At 44.1% G+C, this 19,778-nt stretch overlaps 1 protein-coding gene across 10 annotated transcripts in view; it reads right to left on the minus strand.

Moving 5' to 3' along the window:
* SHANK2 (SH3 and multiple ankyrin repeat domains 2) overlaps window positions 1–19,778 on the minus strand; it is a 1,084,923-nt gene that overhangs the window by 301,748 nt on the left and 763,397 nt on the right. For all 10 annotated transcript variants that reach the window (XM_077462543.1, XM_077462526.1, XM_077462535.1 and 7 more), the window contains one exon: window positions 11,910–11,992. In XM_077462543.1, coding sequence (XP_077318669.1) covers window positions 11,910–11,992 — 83 coding nt within the window. The remainder of the gene's footprint in view (window positions 1–11,909; window positions 11,993–19,778) is intronic.

The following is a 19,778-nucleotide window of genomic DNA, read 5'->3' on the forward strand; positions in this document are numbered from 1 at the left end:
ATATATATATATATATATAATTCCTTCATGTTACTTGGCGTATATAATTCCCTTGTCAGCTGCACATCAGAGTGCAATGGTCAAAGTAAAATATTCATAACTACAAAGCTAATGTCTGCAAATCTCTTTTTTTATTGGCTGAACATACAGCATATGAGCTCACTAGGGGACACAAACCATATCCTGTGGTGCTACAGTAATGTCAAGAATTCCTAGTGAGCTGTCAACCTTCATTTTTCTGAATACGCATTGCTCCCATAGAATAGGGGCCTCCTGTATGTAGGTCACTGGTGCGAGTACTTCCACATTTCTTTGACATACATTGCATTAGGAGTAAACCAGTAGGCTGCTGGGTGCTTGTGGCCTGAGGGGAACCAGAAAAGGAGTTTTCTTTATCCAGCAGCATATGCATAATAATTTTTTAACAACAGCCTTTTATAGAAAGAGGGCATGGAGAGCCTGCTGTGCAGGTGCAACTGCTTAATCCTCTGGCAGGATGATCAGCGTTCTATTAGCTTCCTCTTCATAAAGTTGTAAGCCCACCACATACATTATAAACTGACTGTACAGTCTACCTACAACTACGTAGTAGGGGGGCTTGCCTGGATATTAATTAAATGGATAGTCTAGAGATGTTCTCATATTATCTAGCTTTGAGGACATTCTAAAGGGAATTGTACAGAGGTTGTAACAAGCATGGTGAACTGTAGTACAATCTGTGAATCTGTCTATAAAGACTAGTGATATCAAGGATACATCTACATGCTTACAATGGTGTGCAGTGCTCCTAAATATGTATATATAGCACTGGCCGCCTCAACTCCTATAGTGCCAACTCATGGGCAGCACAGTAGCTTAGTATTTATCTCTATGACTTTGCAGACCTAGGGTCCTACATTCTACTCTTAGAAAAGCACAGGAATATCCTGACCTACATACAACTTTCATCCAGGAGCTCAGACTTCCTCCCACAAGCCAAAAACATACCATTAAGCTTTACGCCAAAATAAGTTTGTGTATATGCCCAGTGGTCACAGACTCATGACAGCGGTTCTATGTACTAAAACAACCTTTTTCAGACCAGAGGCTGGTAAATTCTTCCAAAGCCTTCCATGCCTCAACAGTAAAGAATAAAATTTATACGCACACAATAAAAGAATGGGATTGTAGGATGGGGCTGGGTGTCACTGTGGGGAGGATGGGGGTTAAAAAGTGAGTTAGGGGACTCTGCAGCAGAGTTTGAAGCCCTGTAGGTTTCCAAAGGGGGCTAAGGAGCACTAGGGAGGTTGGGGGCACTGTGGGACACTATGGAGGGCTGAAGGCTCTGCAACAGGCTGGGGGGCACATGGACTCTGAGGGGGCACTGTTGACCACCCAAGGAGGTTGGGGGCACTATGGGGAGACGGGGAAGCACTGTGGGAGGCTAAGGGATCTGCAGCTGGTTGGAGGCCCAGGAGAGGAGTGGACATAGCCCAGCAGTGGGCCACGGCCTGGTGGTTGAGAATCATTTTTCTAAAACACAGGGGTAAGTGTCAGTGCTTAGTAATTAAGGGGAATGACTCGTGTCAGCTTCCCATCCACAAACCTTAAAGACAAAAACATGGTTCTGTTGGTACATGGGAGGAAGCTGTTTAAATCTCTAAAACTAATGACTTCTATTACTGCCTCTGCTTTCAAGGGAATAGTAGTTGTGATTCTACATACCTTTATAAATTCGAAATGTGCCCCCAATGTAATACATCATGTCGAATGACAGCACCACTTACTCAGCATAGACCAATCATGTGCAAGCTAAAATGTTGTTTATTTTCCTTGCATGTTCCCCTTGGATGGTATGCGACTTTACTTCCAAGTGCAATTGCAGTGCAAAGTGGATTTTCCTTTAGTAAATAACCCCCTAAGTGTCTTCCACAAAAGGGGGTTGTTGTCTATCTGAAACTGTACTGATGCCATTTGATGCGGTGAGATCATGCACCAACAAAGCAACCCTTTCTTGAAATTGAGCTGCAGCAATACCTGAGCTGCAGTTGTTTCATGTATAAGGAGATGACTGGTGAATCAAACTACACACAAGCTAATGCCTATAAAAGCACTTTAAAGCCTCATACACACGATCGGACTTTGTACAAACTTTTCCATGGATTTTTGTACAAAGCGCATCAGCCGTGAACTTGTATTGCATACACACGGCAAGACTTTTGCAGCCAACTTTCACCAAATCGCATGGTTTTTCTGCTCTTTACCGCCACCTTTGGTCAACTTCTGTATTGTTGTCTGATCTTTTGCACTGGTTCTGAGCATGCGTGTTTGTACTTTGTACAAAAGTCCTTTGGTTTTCTGTGCACACGATCGGACTTTGCTCCATCGGACTTTTGTTGCCGGAAAGTTTGTCCATTCGTGCAGCCAAAAAAAGTCAGATGAAAAGCGAAAAAGTTTGTCCGATGGAGCGTACACACGGTCGGATGTTGCCTTAAAACTGCTAATTTGCATGTTTGTTGTCAAAAAGTCAATTCATTTGTATAGGCCTTATGCCTTCATAGGCACAAATCTAAAAATCTTCCAGGGCTTTATTTTTCTTCCCAAACTATACAGCCAAAAAGGAAACGCAGACTATTTCCCTTCCTTGTTTTCAGCTTTCTTTTAGCTATTCTCAATAGTGTAGTTAATACCTACAAATTGACTTCTGCATAGAGAATACACTGCACACTTCACACTGCCTGAGTTACGCTGCCTGATTTGCGAGCCTGTGTGCTGGAATAATGGCTTCACTTCATGACAGGCGTCAGCGTCGTTTGACATCCCCTAGGTCAGTGCTAGCCAATTTACTTTATGACACAAAGTGGCCCTCTGAATGTTTTATAAGCAGTAAACAGCATCCTGCTGGAAATGAAGTCTCGTAAAGACCCAGAGGACTGGCAAATGCTGGGCTGAGGGATCAATTGACGTGTTCTAGAAAAGTCAATAATAAATCTGCCTGTGCCTCCACCCCACCTACCCGCGCACTGCTGCTGGATCCTAGAAGACATCAGCAACACCTGTATGTGTATCCCTCTGGCATCTGCTCACGCACAGGTCCCACGTTCCTGCTGAGTCGCATTATTTCACATCATTAAAATACTACTGACCCAAAAAACTGAACCAGAGGCTTTCAAGCTTGTGCCATGCACTGCAATAAGGCTCCATGCACACTGGAGCTCGTAAACGGCCGTTTTTGGGAGTTTTAGCATATTTTTTTTTTTTTTAACAGCCCATGAACTCCCCTCTATGTTATCCTAGGTGTCCATACATGGATGTTTTTGGATTTTTATCAGCAGTGGAGTTTATGGGCTGTTTTCTGAATGCCCTAAAATCACGTTCAGGAGTTGTTTTTCTGACCACAAAAAAAGCCAAACGCTCAAATAATGATAAACGCTCAAAAACGTGGTTCACCAACATTTATCATTTTTGATCCATTGGAAAAAAAAATGTAAAAGAAATAAAAAAAATAAAAAACGCTAAAGAACGCTAATAAACGCTATTCCAAAAACTTTGAAAGACTCACCGTAAAGCTACTGGCATTTTTATAACGTAATTTTAACGTCCGGTGTGCATGGAGCCTTAATGCATAGCTCCCAACTGTCCCTGATTTTGAGGGACTGTCCCTGATTTGAAACAATGTCCCTCTTTCCCCCTCATTTTGATCTGATCCATATAGTTGTATATAAAATGCACTTCTTATCTTTCAAAAAGTGTTTCTCAGTGCTAAACCTTGCATCCGATTTCTAAATTGATGCATTTGTAAATTTTAAAAGCCAATATAAAGGAATTGGAATGTGGATTTAATTAACCTTTTTTTTGGTTAATTCTCCTTTAAGGGGGCGTGGCAGGGGGCATGACCTATGCCTACATACAGGGGCAGACTGACCATTTGGCACTGTCCGAGGGCCCCATGCCACTAGGGGGCCCCACCAGGGTTGCCAGCCTCAGTAAAACCAGGGACAGTATGTAAAAATCTGTGTTTTTTTTTTACATCTGTCCCTGAAATGTCCCTTACCGACATCCTTTTGGTCTAAAAATCCCGAGATTATAGCTGCCCCACCTCCCCAGTACCTTCTCAGCCAATAGAAACATGTCTGTGTATACTGTGTAATTGTATACTGTGTGTGTTTGTGTATACTGCGTGGCCCCATAATGTCTGATTGACTGGGGGGGGGGGGCGCCATAATCTCCTATTGCTCAGGGGCCCCATGAGTTGTCAGTCTGCCCCTGCCTACGTACATTTGTTAGTAGGTGTCCCTCATTCCCATCTCAAAATGTTGGGAGGTATGCTTAAAGCGGGAGTCCGCCGGGACTCCGCGTTTTTTTTTTTTTTAAAAGCCAGCAGCTACAAATACTGCAGCTGCTGACTTTTAAAATAGTGACACTTACCTGTCCAGCGTGCCCGCGATGTCGACACCCGAAGCCGATCTCTAGATCGGTACTCGGGTGCTGCCGCCGCCATCTTGGGTATGGGAATCAGGAAATGGAGCCTTTCGGCTTCATTTCCCGGTTCCCTACTGCGCATGCGCGAGTCACGCTGCGCAATAAGGACGGTCCCCGCTGCCTCTGGGATCTGTGTGTTTCCCAGCAGGCAGCGGGGCACTTGCGGAAGGGGGCGGGCACTTGCGGAAAGGGGCGTAATCTACGCCCCTTTCCGCAGAGAGCTATCCCGGAAGTGGGTGCAGTTACCTGGATTATCCAGGTAACTGCACCCCCTCCCCCCTGAAAGGTGCCAATTGTGGCGCCGGAGGGGGGGAGGGTTCCGATGAGCGGAAGGTCCATTTTAGGGTGGACCTCCACTTTAATGTATAAAATAAAAACATCATCCCAAGGTTATTTTTATACTAAAACTAAATTTTGGTCCTAGTTTCATGACATTTAAGGCAGAACTCCATGCAGATATAATACAATTTTAAAGGCAGTTAGATGAGCCTCCTGTAGATTTTTGTACAGCGGCACTTGGACTGGGCGAGGGAGGGGCAGCACTATGAACCAATCAAGTGTGCCACATGACAATCTTCTAATGAGGAACACGCTGACAGATGGAGACAGCAGAGGGATGACTCCTGCTCCTCCTCTACTGTCCAGTGACAAGCTAGGGGCAGAATGGTGACCAGGCCACACACCTTACCTTCAGCAGACAAAAGTCGGGTCAGTGACCTGGCTGTGCTGCCTGAGAGTGCAAAGAAAATCTCAGGAATGGATGGACAGAAATAGAGAATCTTGAAAAGTAAACTATATGGATTGCAGCTGTGTATTAACTGCCTGCCTGGAGATCATCTTTAATTGACAATTCACTAAATGGCTTCAGTTTTTTTTTTTTTTTACTGTGTTATTTTATCAAATGATGATGTTCTTATCAATATGTTAAGTTTGCATATATAATGATTGAGAAGAGGTGTAGATTTATCTTTTCAAATACAAAATTAATTTATTGTTCCTGTATTGGCAGGTCTATTAACTCATTTTATCTCTACTTCAAATGTCTATATGTTCAATCCTCAACAACAGACACTTCATAGTGTCAGCCAGAAACAGGTAGTATTGTAGGGGTGAGAGTTTGCACTTTACATGCAAAGAGTCTCCACAAATTCAGAATAACAACAAAGGATAATATGCAGTAAACATGGTATGTGATAAAATACGTGAATTTAAAAGAATTTTGATCTTAAAATATCACATATTAATGAATACACCAAATGCTTTATACTTTAGAGAATTGACCCTATATTATTTTTGATCTTGGTAATGAATTTGGCTTAGGTAATGCAGATTTAAAGCTGGTCATAGGTGTGCGATTATTAAATGGATCAGAAAACCATTTCATGGGGCTGTATCAATCAGATGGGTTTAACAACCCAGCAAATTGCTATTGTTTAATCTGAGACTGGTGCACATGTTTCCCTGTTATCCTACTTTTTTTGTTTTTGCTTAACATGCATGCTCAGGTGTGCTAAATGGGGTAATCCTAGCGTGCATGTTTAGTCACCAATCACATTCACGCCAGCCCAAGAAAATGATAATTGGAACCCGTAAGTTTGAATCTGGCTGATGTTTATTTGGACCAATGCAAACATTTTGCTATATTCAAGCTTTGAGCAGGCCAGAATGATCTTTCATTTGATTGCAGATGACAATCATTACTTGTACAAGTCTCGAGCAAATGAAAAAGAGAATTTCAGAGCCATGAAAAAAACCTAGCTGGAATTCTAGCGTTTGAATACTTGATGATCTGAGTAGGCCTTAAAGTGCTATTAAAGTCATGTTTTTATTGTTTAAAAATAACAAAAATTACATACTTACCTGCCCTGTGCAGTGGTTATTGCTTCCTCTTCTTGGGTCCCTCGCCGGGGCTCCTGGCCTTTCCTGCTGCCGAGTGCCCCCACAGCAAGCAGCTTAATATGGGGGCACCCGAGCCAAACCGCTGCTCTGTGTGTTCATTTGGACATTGACATGTGGCTCAGTCCCGCCCCCTCTCTCTTCTCATTGGCTCCCTGATTGTGATTGACAGCAGAGGGAGCCAATGTTTCATAGTTTCATAGTTAGTTAGGTTGAATAAAGACACCAGTCCATCCAGTTCAACCTGAGTGAGTGTCTACAATTGTCCCTATCCCTGTATATTGCACACTCACATCAGTCCCCACAATCCAAGGTCCCCATTCATATACTAGGGCCAATTTTTGGACAGAGGCCAATTAACCTACCTGCATGTCTTTGGATTGTAGGCGGAAACCGGAGTACCCGGAGGAAACCCACGCAGGCACAGGGAGAACATGCAAACTCCAGCAGGTAGTGTCGTGGTTGGGATTCGAACCAGCGACACTTCTTACTGCTAGGTGAGAGTACTAACCACTACACCACTGTGTCACCCACTGCTGTGTCTCAGCCCATAAGGAGGGAGAGTCGCGGACAGCGGAGGCTCTCATGCAACATCGCATGATAGAGATGGGGCTCAGGTAAGTATTAGGGGGACTGCTGCACACTAAGCCTAGGTTCACATTGCTTCGAGTTAGAAATCGTGCGAGTGCAGCTGAACTCGCACAATTTCAACCCGACAACGCAGTCAGACTTCGGGGGCGATTTGACAGAAATACACAAATCTCTACACAAATCTCCAACACTAGTACAGGAAGTAGTACAGGAACTGCTTTCGGAAATTGGTCACAAAGTCAGCACTGCACCGATTCGGTGCCATTGCCGGCAAATCGGACCAATGTGAACCTAGGCTGAAGGTTTTTTTTTTTTTTTTTATCTCAATGCATAGAATGCATTAAGATAAAAAAAAACTGTTGCCTTTAGAACCACTTTAAGTGTAAACTCTATGTTGATATTAAGAGTTTACCATTAGTTTTGTAGCTAACAAAACATTAATTTCCCACCGCTGTGATCTAGGTGTGAGATAAATACCCAGGTGCTCACCCACAAAGAAATCCATAAAAACCCAAAACAGGTAAAGAGGCAATCACAAGTCTTGCAGAAAGATAAATCAGAGCAACGGTATTTTTATTGTTGCAGTTTTGATAGAGTTAAGTCCATCATTCTTAAGACTTTCTTGTTCTCAAGTCTTGAGATAGACCGAGTTCCATCAAAACGTTGACAATAAAAATGCTGCTGCTCTGATTTACCTCTGCTGCAAGATCTGTGAGTGCCTCTATACTTGTTTTGGATTTATACAGACTTCCATCTTATATACGAGGGGTCTTCTAAACGTTTTCACGCTTTTATATTTTCATTGGAAGCGGTGAAGGGGCGGGAGGAGTCGTAATTGGTCATGTCTGAGAGTGTCATGTGACTAGTCTGTCTGGCAAACGGCTGACCTTGCAAGTTTAGTATAAGCCCTTGTACACACGGAAAATGTCCGATCGGACTGTGTTGTCGGATAATCCGACTGTGTGTGGGCTCCATCGGACTGTTTCCGTTGGAATATCCGACGGACAAAGTTTTAGAGCTGGGCTATAAAACTTTCCGACAACATGATCCGATAGGACTTTGTCCGATTGTGTGTAGAGAATTCCGATCAGACAAAGTGCCACGCATGCTCAGATCAAATTCCTAGACCAAAGCTATTGGCTACTAACCTGAATGTAGTCCCGTCATAACGAAATAACGTCATCACGTTCTGTACGATCGGATTTTCCAACAACTTTGTCTGATCGTGTGTATGCAACACCATTTTCAGACAAAATCCGATGGATTTTGTTGTTGGAATGTCCGACCGTGTGTACAAGGGCTTAGAGTTGTCACATTCTGTCATACGCTATTTGTGGGCAAAAGGTGTGCCAGGAGCACAAATTAATTTACGAATGTGTGCTCAGTATGGGGTTAAACCTCTCTCTCTTGTAGTGTCGTTTATGAGTGGGAGGTTGTGGAACACCCAGCTTATAGTCCAGATTTAGCGCCATCTGATTTTCCACCTTTTTGGACCGCTCAAGGAAGCTTTATGGGGAAGAAGATTTTCATGTGGTGATGATGTAAAAGCAGCGGCCCATCAGTGGCTAAACGCCCAACCAAAAACATTTTTTGCTGATGGCATTAATAAGTTGGTACAACACTGGGAAAAATGCATGGCAAAGGAAGGTGACTATGTAGAAAAGTGATGTAATGTGTTTTTGAAATTCTTAATAAACAGTTTTAAAAAAAGTGCGTAAAAACTTTTCGAAGACCCCCTTATATTTATGTTTTCTGGGCTATAAATATGTACATCTGCCTAGAAATTACATTGTGGCCTCATGCAATCTGAACTAAGGGTCTGACCAGGTTAAAGTGTAAAGTAAACCGTTTTCAGCCAAGGCAGCGGCCATCTTTGCCTCTGTTTAATCTACAACTGCAATGATGCTGCCCATGTGATCAGTTATGACATCAGCCATTGGATGGTTTGACAGCTTAAAGCGGAGGTCCACCCTAAAATGGACCTCCACTCATCGGAATCCCCCCCCCCTCCGGCGCCACAATTGGCACCTTTCAGGGGGGAGGGGGGTGCAGTTACCTGGATAATCCAGGTAACTGCACCCACTTCCGGGATAGCTGTCTGCGGAAAGGGGCGTAGATTACGCCCCTTTCCGCAACTGCCCGCCCCTTTGCGCAAGTGCCCCGCTGCCTGCTGGGAAACACACAGTTCCCAGAGGCAGCGGGGACCGTCCGGATTGCGCCGCGCGGCTTGCGCATGCGCAGTAGGGAACCAGGAAATGAAGCCGAAAGGCTCCATTTCCTGATTCCCATACCCAAGATGGCGGCGGCAGCACCCGAGTGTCGATCTAGAGATCGGCTTCGGGTGCCGACATCGTGGGCGCGCTGGACAGGTAAGTGTCACCATTTTAAAAGTCAGCAGCTGCAGTATTTGTAGCTGCTGACTTAAAAAAAAAAAAAAAAAAACGCGGGGTCCCGGCGGACTCCCGCTTTAAAGTGGTTGTAAACCCTCCCTAGTGACTTTTAACTATAGGTAAGCCTAGAATAAGGCTTACCAACAGGTAGTGGAAATATCTCCTAAACGTGTGCCGTTTAGGAGATATTTCACTTGTAGTGCGCCGATGATGTAATCGGCGCATGCGCTGTGAACAAACAGACCTCCGTGCCATTTATTCCCCCAGCATGTGCCGTTATTGACGGCTCCTGCACGCATGAGCCAGAGTCCGCGGCCCCCGGAAGGAAGTGGGGTGAAGATGGACTGCACAAGGAACAGCGATGGATTCGTTTAAAGGTAAGTGTCACATAATGGGCTAGTATGTGATGCATTCTAGCCCATTATGCTTTTAATTTGCAGGGTTTGCAGGGAGCAAAAGAGGAAGTAATACCCACGAGGGTTTACTTCCTATTTAATTGAGAACATAACCAATGGGAGTGTTATATTTCCAGCAAATGCCGTAAATGAAACTGTTTTAAGGATGGGTTTACTTCCACTTTAAGGCCGGTATAATGTTCTATGCAAAATCTGCAGGTAAATGCAGAATTGCATATGATCAGACCACAAAAAGCACGTTCATTAGCATTCAATCATATACAAGGCCTAGGGCCCAACATTCCAGCATCCCAAGGTCCTGTCATTGTTAGTGTGGCTTCCACATGATGCCAGCCAGCGGCACCAGAGTGACTCTGGAATGGAAATGAAAGATATTGTTCAATAGCAGTGCTAAAGGGAAGCTGTATCCAAGGCAACCAATGAGGTAGCATTTTTCTTCCGGTTTTTGCTAACAGACCTATTAAAGCTGATCAGGGATTGGTTGTTATGAGTTGTCAATATATTGGCCTTATGTTCTGCTTTAGCTTGCAAAATAAGGCGAAAGCTTTAAAAGAGTTGCAGAAGGCAGCTGTGTTTGAAAGAGGACCTTAGACATTCTTTCGAATGTCAAACTGCCATCATGCTGTGAAAGTAAAATCCTGCTAAATGATGTGCTACATGTTTACCATAACTGATATAAAAGAGACAACTTGCCAGGAGAGTCCCACAACTTGAACACAGTTATAAATTACAACATGGTGCACCCAGCTTCACCTGGCCCCTCCTTTTTTTAAAAGCTTGACTACACTAGGATACAGACACCTGTGGCAACGAGGCTGTTAAGAAACTACAAATTGCAGGCCGTTGGGACAGTCAGGGGCTTCGATTTGCCTGACACTGGTTGTGAATGCCTACTTTAAGCCCTTGTACACACGGTCGGAGATTCCGACAACCAAATCCGTCAGAGTAATTCCGACGGATTAATTCCGGAAGAGTTCCGGAAGTGATGTTGCATACACACGGTCGGACAAAGTTTGTCGGAAAATCCGATTCTACATAACGTGATGACGTTATTTTGTTATGACGGGACTGGCTAGTAGCCAATAGCTTTGGTCTAGGAATTTGATCTGAGCATGCGTGGCACTTTGTCCGTCGGAGTAGACCTACACATGATCGGAGTATGTCCGATCGGAGCATTTTGACGGAAAATTTTACCGGCAAGTTGGAAAAGTTGGTCCGTCGGATATTCCAATGGAAACAGTCCGATGGAGACCACACACAGTCGGAATATCCGACAAAACGGTCCAATAGGACACATTCCGTCGGAATCTCCGACCGTGTGTACAAGGGCTAAGACATCTGTATTATCAGCTACATTCTCTCTGTGCCACTGTGCAAGAAGCATAGCTCCCAACATTTTGAGATGGGAATGAGGGACACCTACTAGCAAACATATGCAGGCATAGGACACGCCCCCGTCACACCCCCTTAAAGGAGAACTAAAAAAAAAAAAAAAAAAGATTAATTAAATCCATAAGGGCTTTTTTTTACCACTACTCTTCCTTTATATTGGCTTTTACAATGTACAAATGCAGCAATTTAGAATTTGGATGAAAGGTTTAGCACTGGGAGACACTTTTTGAAAGATAAAAAGTGCATTTTATATACAACAATATAGATCAGACCAAGATGAGGGACAAATGAGGGGGGAAGAGGGACAGAGGGACATTGCTCCAAATCAGGGACAGTCCCTCGAAATCAGGGACAGTTGGGAGCTATGCATGAAGCACAGTGAAAATACCATAGCATTAGATATTTGTATGTCGACCAAGCAATGTCTGCAAGCTGCTAGCAAGCTGCTATGACCCTTGCATGGAAAAAGAGATGCCTGCGGATTTTTGTTACCCCCTCCCAGTCAAGCTCTTTGATGTTTAAGCCTTCTGCCTAAAAAGTTTTTGCATCTTGATTGTGTTAATCAGGTGCCCCTGACCACTTGGAATGCAGAATGCGAGCTTGATACAATCGCAAGGAGTGACGAAGCAGGGGGAGAACTGTGTTGTCTAGCAACTGAGAGTATTAGGAATAATTCCTGTTTAATTTTAGGCATGAACATAAAAAAAAAAAAAAAAAAGACCACAACACACATTACCTGATGATGGCATGCACAGGAGCTTACCTTTTGCCCCTCGGAGAACAAATCCAAAGCCTTCATTATCCTTTTTCTGTAGGACCACAGTCTTCTCTTCAATAATGCAGTCACTGTAGGGAGAATTTCGAGCATAACGACCATTATTACATGCCCTTGTCATCACGGCTGCAGTTGCTCTTCGAGAATACATGTTTATCATGATCACTAATTAATCACACAGCATTGCAGGTGCCAATATGAAAGATTTAAAAAAAATCAAAAGGTGTTTAAAATAAATCAAAACATTAAACATTAAAAAAAATAAAAATAAAAAACAAAAAAAAAACAAAAAAAAAAAACAAATAGCCGGTGTTCTGCCTAATAGAGTCCGGCCATCGATATGTGTCCGTTCCGTACTGCGCATGCGCAGTACGGAGCAGACGAAGCTTCGGAAAATCTCCGAAGCTGAACGGCGCCTGCGCCGTGAGTGGAGGAGGTAGCCCCACTATCCAAGCGGACATAGGGTTTAGAATTTTAGAGGGCCCCTCGCGGGCGAGCTTCGCTCGCCACGCTTCGGGCTCGGCCTCGCTGCGCTCGGCTCTTTTTTATTCTAACTCTATGTCCACTTGGATAGTGGGGATAGAACCTGGACTCACGGCGCAGGCGCCGTTCGTCCTCGGCAATTTTCGGAATCTGTGCTCCTGTGTACTGCGCATGCGCAGTACGCAGAGGACAGCATCTGATGGAGGACCCTAATTGACAAGACACCGGCAGGATCAGTACTACATGGTAGATTGCGAGAGATGTGACTGGAGGAGGAGAGACTGCAGAAAACAGAGGTAGGCACTCGACATGATGATCCTTGCGATGTACAAATGGCTGGGGGAGCAAGCGATCATGTCAGCTGTGTGCCAGACGAAAACTACCAGAGAGAAGTGCATTTAATAGGGATCCCTTAAAACTCTGCAAGCTATAGATCCACCAGGGTCTTCTCCCAAATGAAAACACACATCCAAACAGAAGAGGAATCAGGTGGCATCATGAAGCTGCCAGGGTTTTGTTCTGCTTCTTGTCCGAGCCAGCGAAAGGCACACATTAAGTCAGGGGAAAAAAAAAAAAATAAATAATAATAATACAAAATAATAATAAAAAAAAAAAAAAAAAAAAAAAATCTGAGCTTTGTATCAAAACCCCATTTCCAGCCCTGGTGAATGTTGCATGCTGCAAGGATCCCACATGGTCACGTGACCGCCTAGAATGCCAGCAACGTGTAGCTCCGCGTCATCCTGTGCAAATTTCCACAGCATTAAGAAGACTGCATCATCTCAGTAGTTTCAGGGCAGACTCTAGTCTCAGGGGGATGCAGGCACATGCCACGGTAATAGTCCAAAAATGAAAACCTCAATTACTGGTCCGACATGAGCCGTACACGTCTCAGATTGTCTCGCTTCCATCAAAGATGACTTTAAAGCCACCCTAGCAGCAGAATTAACCCCTCATATGCAAGAAGGTCTAGGAGCAAAACCTGCATGGAAAGGTGTTCTACTGGTAGAGGGTGCATGTCTGCATGATCTACTGTCTGCAATCAAAGTGCTAGACACTGACAGAGGCTGGGGGGGGGGGGGGGGGGGAAAGAATCCCCTGCAGCTTTTTGTTTAATGGGAGGCAGCTGCGACCATCCAACTCAAAAGGGACAGTCAGGGGATAAACAGAGGGACATGCAATCCTAAACAAAATCTCAAGAAACAAAAGGCTTTGTCTGCAGGAGATTCTTCATCCTGGGGGTCAGCGCCAGGTTTGGTTGGGCTTTTGATGAAAAAAGCTTCTTCACCTTATATGACCGCGCTCATGTAATGGGGACCTGTTAGGACGGGCGGTGTCTATTAACAACTTCAGCCCCGGAAAAATTTACCCCCTTCCTGACCAGAGCACTTTTTGCGATTTAGCACTGCATCGCTTTAACTGACAATTGTGCGGTTGTGCGTTGTGGCTCCCAAATAAAATTGACGTCCTTTTTTCCCCCACAAATAGAGCTTTCTTTTGGTGGTATTTGATCTGCGGTTTTTATTTTTTGCGCTATAAACAAAAAAAGAGCGTCAATTTTGAAAAAAAAACACATTTTTTTTTACATTTTGCTATAATAAATATCCCTCAAAAATAAAATTAAAAAAAAAACGTTTTTTTTCCTCAGTTTAGGCTATATTTTTGGTAAAAAAAAAAACCCAAAAAAACACAATAAGCGCTTATTGATTGGTTTGCGCAAAAGTTATAGCGTCTACAGGGGGATAATTTGATTATTATTATTATTCAGGATTTATATAGCACCAACAGTTTGCGCAGCACTTTACAATACAAAGGCAGACAGTACGCTTACAATAAAAATCAATACAGGAGGGATCAGAGGGCCCTGCTCGTTAGAGCTTACAATCTAGAAGATGGCATTTTTATTCATTTTGATTAATTATTTTATTTACTAGTAATGACGGCGATCAGCGATTTTTATCGTGACTGCGACATTATGGCGGACACATCGGACATTTTTGGGACCATTGTCATTTATACAGCAATCAGTGCTATACAAATGCACTGATTCCTGTGTAAATGACACTGGCAGTGAAGGGGTTAACCACTAGGTGGCAGTGTATGGGTTAAGTGTGCCCTGGGGAGTGTTTCTAACTGTGGGGGGGGGGGCATGGCGATGTGTGACATGTCACTGATCTCTGCTCCCAATCACAGGGAGCACTGATCAGTGACACTGTCACTAGGCAGAATGGGGAGATGCTTGTTTACATTAGCATCTCCCTGTTCTTCCTCCCCATGAGGCGATCGCGGGTATCGATCGAGTCCGCGGGACCCACGACCTGATTCACGGAGCTTGCTGCGGGTGCACCGGCCGCCTCTTAAAGAGTCACGTACAGGAACGTTAGTTTGCCTGCACAAGCGCTTCTGCCAACGTATATCGTCGTGAGGCAGTCGGCAAGCCGCTAAAACCAAGGCTCACATCCATTGCTGGAGGCTGCTATTAGCTAGCTCCCAAGTAGCCGGATTGGTTTTACAGCAAACCATAAATGTACAGCTTCAATTACAGTAATATGGCTGCCCTGGAACTAGTCCTGCTTCTGGGAGTCAGAAAATAGCAGCCTCCAGCTCTCAGGTATGTTGCCATGATAGATTTCCTCTTTACATGGGATTGCACTCCGCACTCTCGCCCATCCCCCATCTCCAATCTCTTCTTTACCAGACCTTCAGCCTGTCAGCAAAACTCCTGTGACAGTGGGCCCTTTATATAATGAGCCCCACTGCTTCCAGAGAGTTCCATCCACTCTTATTGGCCCATTCCTACCTGGCCCAGGTGAGCAGGAAGGGCCAAACATCCCCTGATTACCTGAATAATCTGACCATCCTAATCAGCTAAAACCTGGGGGGAAAGCAGAGGCAACCCCATGCAGGTGCGCCCAAATAATTGTGCCCTCCTATTACAGGGGAATTGTACTTATAATAAGGCTTACATATAGGTACTGTAAATAGCTCCTAAATGTGCGTAATTTAGGAAATATTTATCATACATACAGCCGGTGACATCACTGGTGAATGCGCACACAAGAGACGGCCATCCGGGCTGTTCCTTTAAAGTCCTGTGCCTTTCTGAGCACATGCTTGGGGGTGTTGTCATCGCGGCTCCGGCCATTCAGACAACCAGAAGGAAGACCGGGTGAAGATGGAAGCCCTGTCAGTGGTGACAGCTTGCCGCTGGAAGGGTTTCGCTCCAAGACACGTTTTACATAATGTGCTACTATGCAATGCATACTAGCACATTATAACTTTGCCTTGCAGGTTAGAAAAAAAAAATCGCAGATGGTTTACTATCAATTTAAGAGGGTAGAGCTAACAACTAAGTCAATTAAGAAGGTAGCGCTAACAACTATGTCAAAGTAGTATTAAAGGAGTTGTAAAGGCAGAAGGCTAAGCTTAAAGGGGTTGTAAACCTTTGTGTTTTTTCACCTTAATGCATCCTATGCATTAAGGTGAAAAAACACCTGTCAGTGACCGGCCCTCCAGCCCCCCCCCCCCTCGTTTTACTTACCTGAGCCCCCGAACTTGACCCGGCGGGGATGTGCTGTCTCTCTGCCCAGGATTCTCGGGTCTTGATTGGATAGATTGATAGCAGTGCAGCCATTGGCTCCCGCTGCTGTCAATCAAATCCAATGATGCGAGTGCTGTGGGGCGAGGCAGAGTCCTGCATTTTGGCCTCTATGGACGCCGAATTCTGGACTTGGAAGCGTGCCGCCGGGGGACCCCAGGAGAGCAGGTTCAGGGCCACTCGAGCTGCACAGTGGAGGTAAGTATGACATGTTTGTTATTTATTAAAAAAAAAAAAAAAAATGTACTTTTACAATCACTTTAATGCATTCTAAACATTAAGATTAAAAAAACCTTCTGTGTGTAGCAGCCTTCCTAGCACCTCCTAATACTTACCTGAGCCCCATGTCTGTCCAGCGATGTCCACGATTCTCTCAGCTGTCTCCCTCTTGATTGGCTGAGACACAGCAGCGGCACCATTGGCTCATGCGGCTGTCAGTCAGTTAGCCAATCAGGAGGGAAGGGGCGGGGCCGAACAGCGGCTTGGCTCGGTTGCCTCCGTAGCAAGCTGCTTGATGTGGGGGCACTCGGTAGGAGGAAGGGGCCAGGAGCCGCGAAGAGGGACCCGAAAAGAGGATCCAGACTGCTCTGTGAAAAAAACATTTCACAGAGCAAGCAAGTATGACATGTTATTTTTTTTTAAACCAAGACTTTAGTATCACTTTAAGTCCTCAGCATTTCTTAACGTTTAGCACTGTAAAATAAAACATTTACCAGTAAACTAATTGTTAAAGAAAGGGGTTTGTGGGACTTTAGATGAGGCACAAGATACGTGGCTTGGAAAATGTGGGCACTCTACACACCACACCTTGCAGCGTGTCTCCATGCAACACTATCAGCTATGCTTGGAGTCACTGTTTTACATCCCCACTGTCAACAAATGTAGATTCTTTCTCTCCCTTGGGGTGTATGTGCGCAATCGTTCTCTCCTTGAAACTCCATCCCCACAGCCCCTGGGATAGACTTTCTCTGGAACCCTGGCTTTGCAGTACCGCTATTCTTACAGTAACCACTATATATGCTAAGCGTCTGCTCCTGAGGAAGTGGAATTTGTCTGCGAAACTTGTCAAGCTTACTGGATGCTATCATGTCCTCAGTTTATAGTCCAGTTTTTATTCCAACTCAATTTATTTTTTCATCGATCATCATGTTTACTATTCTGGCTTATATTCTCAGTTACTGCAAGAGATTTTTATGTGATTTATTTGTATATATATATATATATATATATATGATTGCTTTTACATTATCCTCATGTATATAGATGGAATTACCAACACTCTGTGTGTATCCATATCTATGCCTTTATGCTATCCCCATGTATTTAAAATTAAATTACTAACACCCAGTCGTGTGTGTGTGTGTGTGTGTGTGTGTGTGTGTGTGTGTGTGTATATATATATATATATATATAAATATATATATATATATATATATATATATATATATATATATTTTTTTTTTATTATTATTTTTTTCAGCACTGCCTTAACCCTCTTGGGCATGGAGTTCATCTGAATAAAATATTTACAAAAATGTGAGGGGTGTACTCACTTTTGTGAGATACTGTATATAGATAACAATAAACATGTAAGTATTTTTCCAAGCCACGTGTCTTGTGCCTCATCTAAAGTCCCCAAACCCCTTTCTTTATCTTCTGAATCAGGGATGGAGGTGCATGCATACATGCACTTCGTTTAAAGTCCCAAAACTCTTGTTTGTCTTTTTATAAATGAATTGTTACAGTTCTTACCCCTGCACTTGCAGTTTACAACTTTCAATGCTGCTCTCAGTTCTGTTTCCCTGAACTGCCAGTGTTCACAGAAAAAAAAAAATGAAAGTGGACAGTGCAATCTCTGGTCAGTTTGTTGGTTTGGAGAAGGGAGGGGGAGGGGAGTTTCTTGCCATGCTAGGCTATGGAGCTGTGTGTTTCTATTGATGCAGAGACTGTAGGGAGACACACCTCTAGTCCCTACATGCAACGGTGGCTCCATAGGATGCTGGAAGAGAAAGATGCCACCCTGAAACAGGAAACCTGCTCTAAAGGAGAAGTATAGCCAAAGCAATTTTGGCTGTACTTCTGGGAACACAGAAATGCAGTTTGTGATGTCACTTAGCCGGTCCAGGCTGTGGATTGATCCTAACTTAGCAGTCGGTATCCACCCAGATGCCTGGACCAGCAGATGGCTCAGCTTCTCAGCGAGCTGCTGGGAGACTGAACCAGCAGCTGCCACTTCCTCCACAGCCCAGCGGTCCAGTGAGCACTGGAGGGGCAGAGCAGAGAGCCGGTGACTGACGAGTGATGACCGACATTCTGCCCACCGAAGATGCTCCATCCTCCTATGTGAACATAAATGTTTTTTTTTTTTTTTTTCATAACCCATACTTCTCTTTTAAAAGATCAAAGGTTTAGTATCACTTTAAACACATCTGAAACTAGACAAGGCATAGTCAGGATACAGTGATGTCACTGGGACATTTTGGTTACTGTGTGATGGTGACAGAGAACCTGCATGAATACAAGCCTACATGACTACAAATGAGCTTTCCTTGTTACTGACTTTAAGGTGAGTTTCCTTTAACTCCTAAACTGCTGGTGCCAATGAAGACATTAGACCTGTTTTATTAAACACACTTATTCAGTAACCAATGCAAGACTCAAAAGTGCAATAAATAGCAACCAACTGGAAATCACTTCACTGAACAGAAACAAATACAAAATGGATTCTGATTGGTTGCTATAGGCCAGTGATGGTGAACCTTGGCACCCCAGGTGTTTTGCAACTACATTTCCCATTAAGTTCATGCACTCTGCAGTGTAGTTGAGCAACATGGGAAATGAAGTTCCAAAACATCTGGGGTGCCAAGGTTCACCATCACTGCTATAGGGACTGCATTTTTCATTCAGCACTTGCTCTTTGTACTGTGCTCCTGTAGAATCGGAAAGGGCTGGAAGGATCACCTGTTGCAATTAGATCCTCGCTATCCTAAGAGGGCTTTCACACCGAGCCGCCCCGGGCGTCGGCGGTAAAGCGGCACTATTTTTGCGCCACTTTACCGCAGTTTTAGCGGCGCTATTAGGCCACTAGCATGGCAAATTCAACCCTCCGCTAGCGGCCAAAAAGGGGTTAAATCTGCCTGCAAAAAGCCGCTGGACCGGCGTTTTTCCGGCGGTATCGCAGTGCTGCCCCACTGATTTCAATGGGAAGCAGCGGTGGAGGAGCGGTGAGTTCACGGCTCCAAAGAAGCTGCTGGCAGGACTTTTTCTGATGCCCTGCCAGCGCACCTCTCCAGTGTGAAAACTGGAGTAATTTGAGATGCTTTTTTCAGGCGCTATACAGGCGCTATCTTTAATGCGGTAGCACCTGAAAAACGCTGGCAGTGTGAAAGGGGTCTAATGTCCAGCAGACTATGGATGAATGACCAGCAAATAGAAGCAAAACAGTTTGTACTCTACTTTGCTGCTCATTCATGAGAGCTGCAGAAAAATAGACATTACCTCAGTGTAAAGAGATATGGACTGATTGCTATGGGCATCAGCTGAATGTTCTCCTTATCTTAGTGTTAATAAATTATTACCAGTCCTGGAAAAATTATACTTCAAAGATTTGATCTTGGTAAAGCATAGCTTATATTTCAGACACCGTAATAAATTAAGCCTAACATGGGGCTGAATGGTATGGGATAGTAGCGTCCAACTTGTTATCAATGTTAAAAGCAGAACTGAACTCATCAATTTATTGGTTTCCCAAAACGGTTTGACCCAAATGTCAAACT

The sequence above is a fragment of the Lithobates pipiens genome, unplaced genomic scaffold (assembly GCF_037356315.1).
Source record: "Lithobates pipiens isolate NorthernLeopardFrog02 unplaced genomic scaffold, aLitPip1_a1.2 Scaffold_10, whole genome shotgun sequence".
Taxonomy (NCBI): Eukaryota; Metazoa; Chordata; class Amphibia; order Anura; family Ranidae; genus Lithobates; species Lithobates pipiens.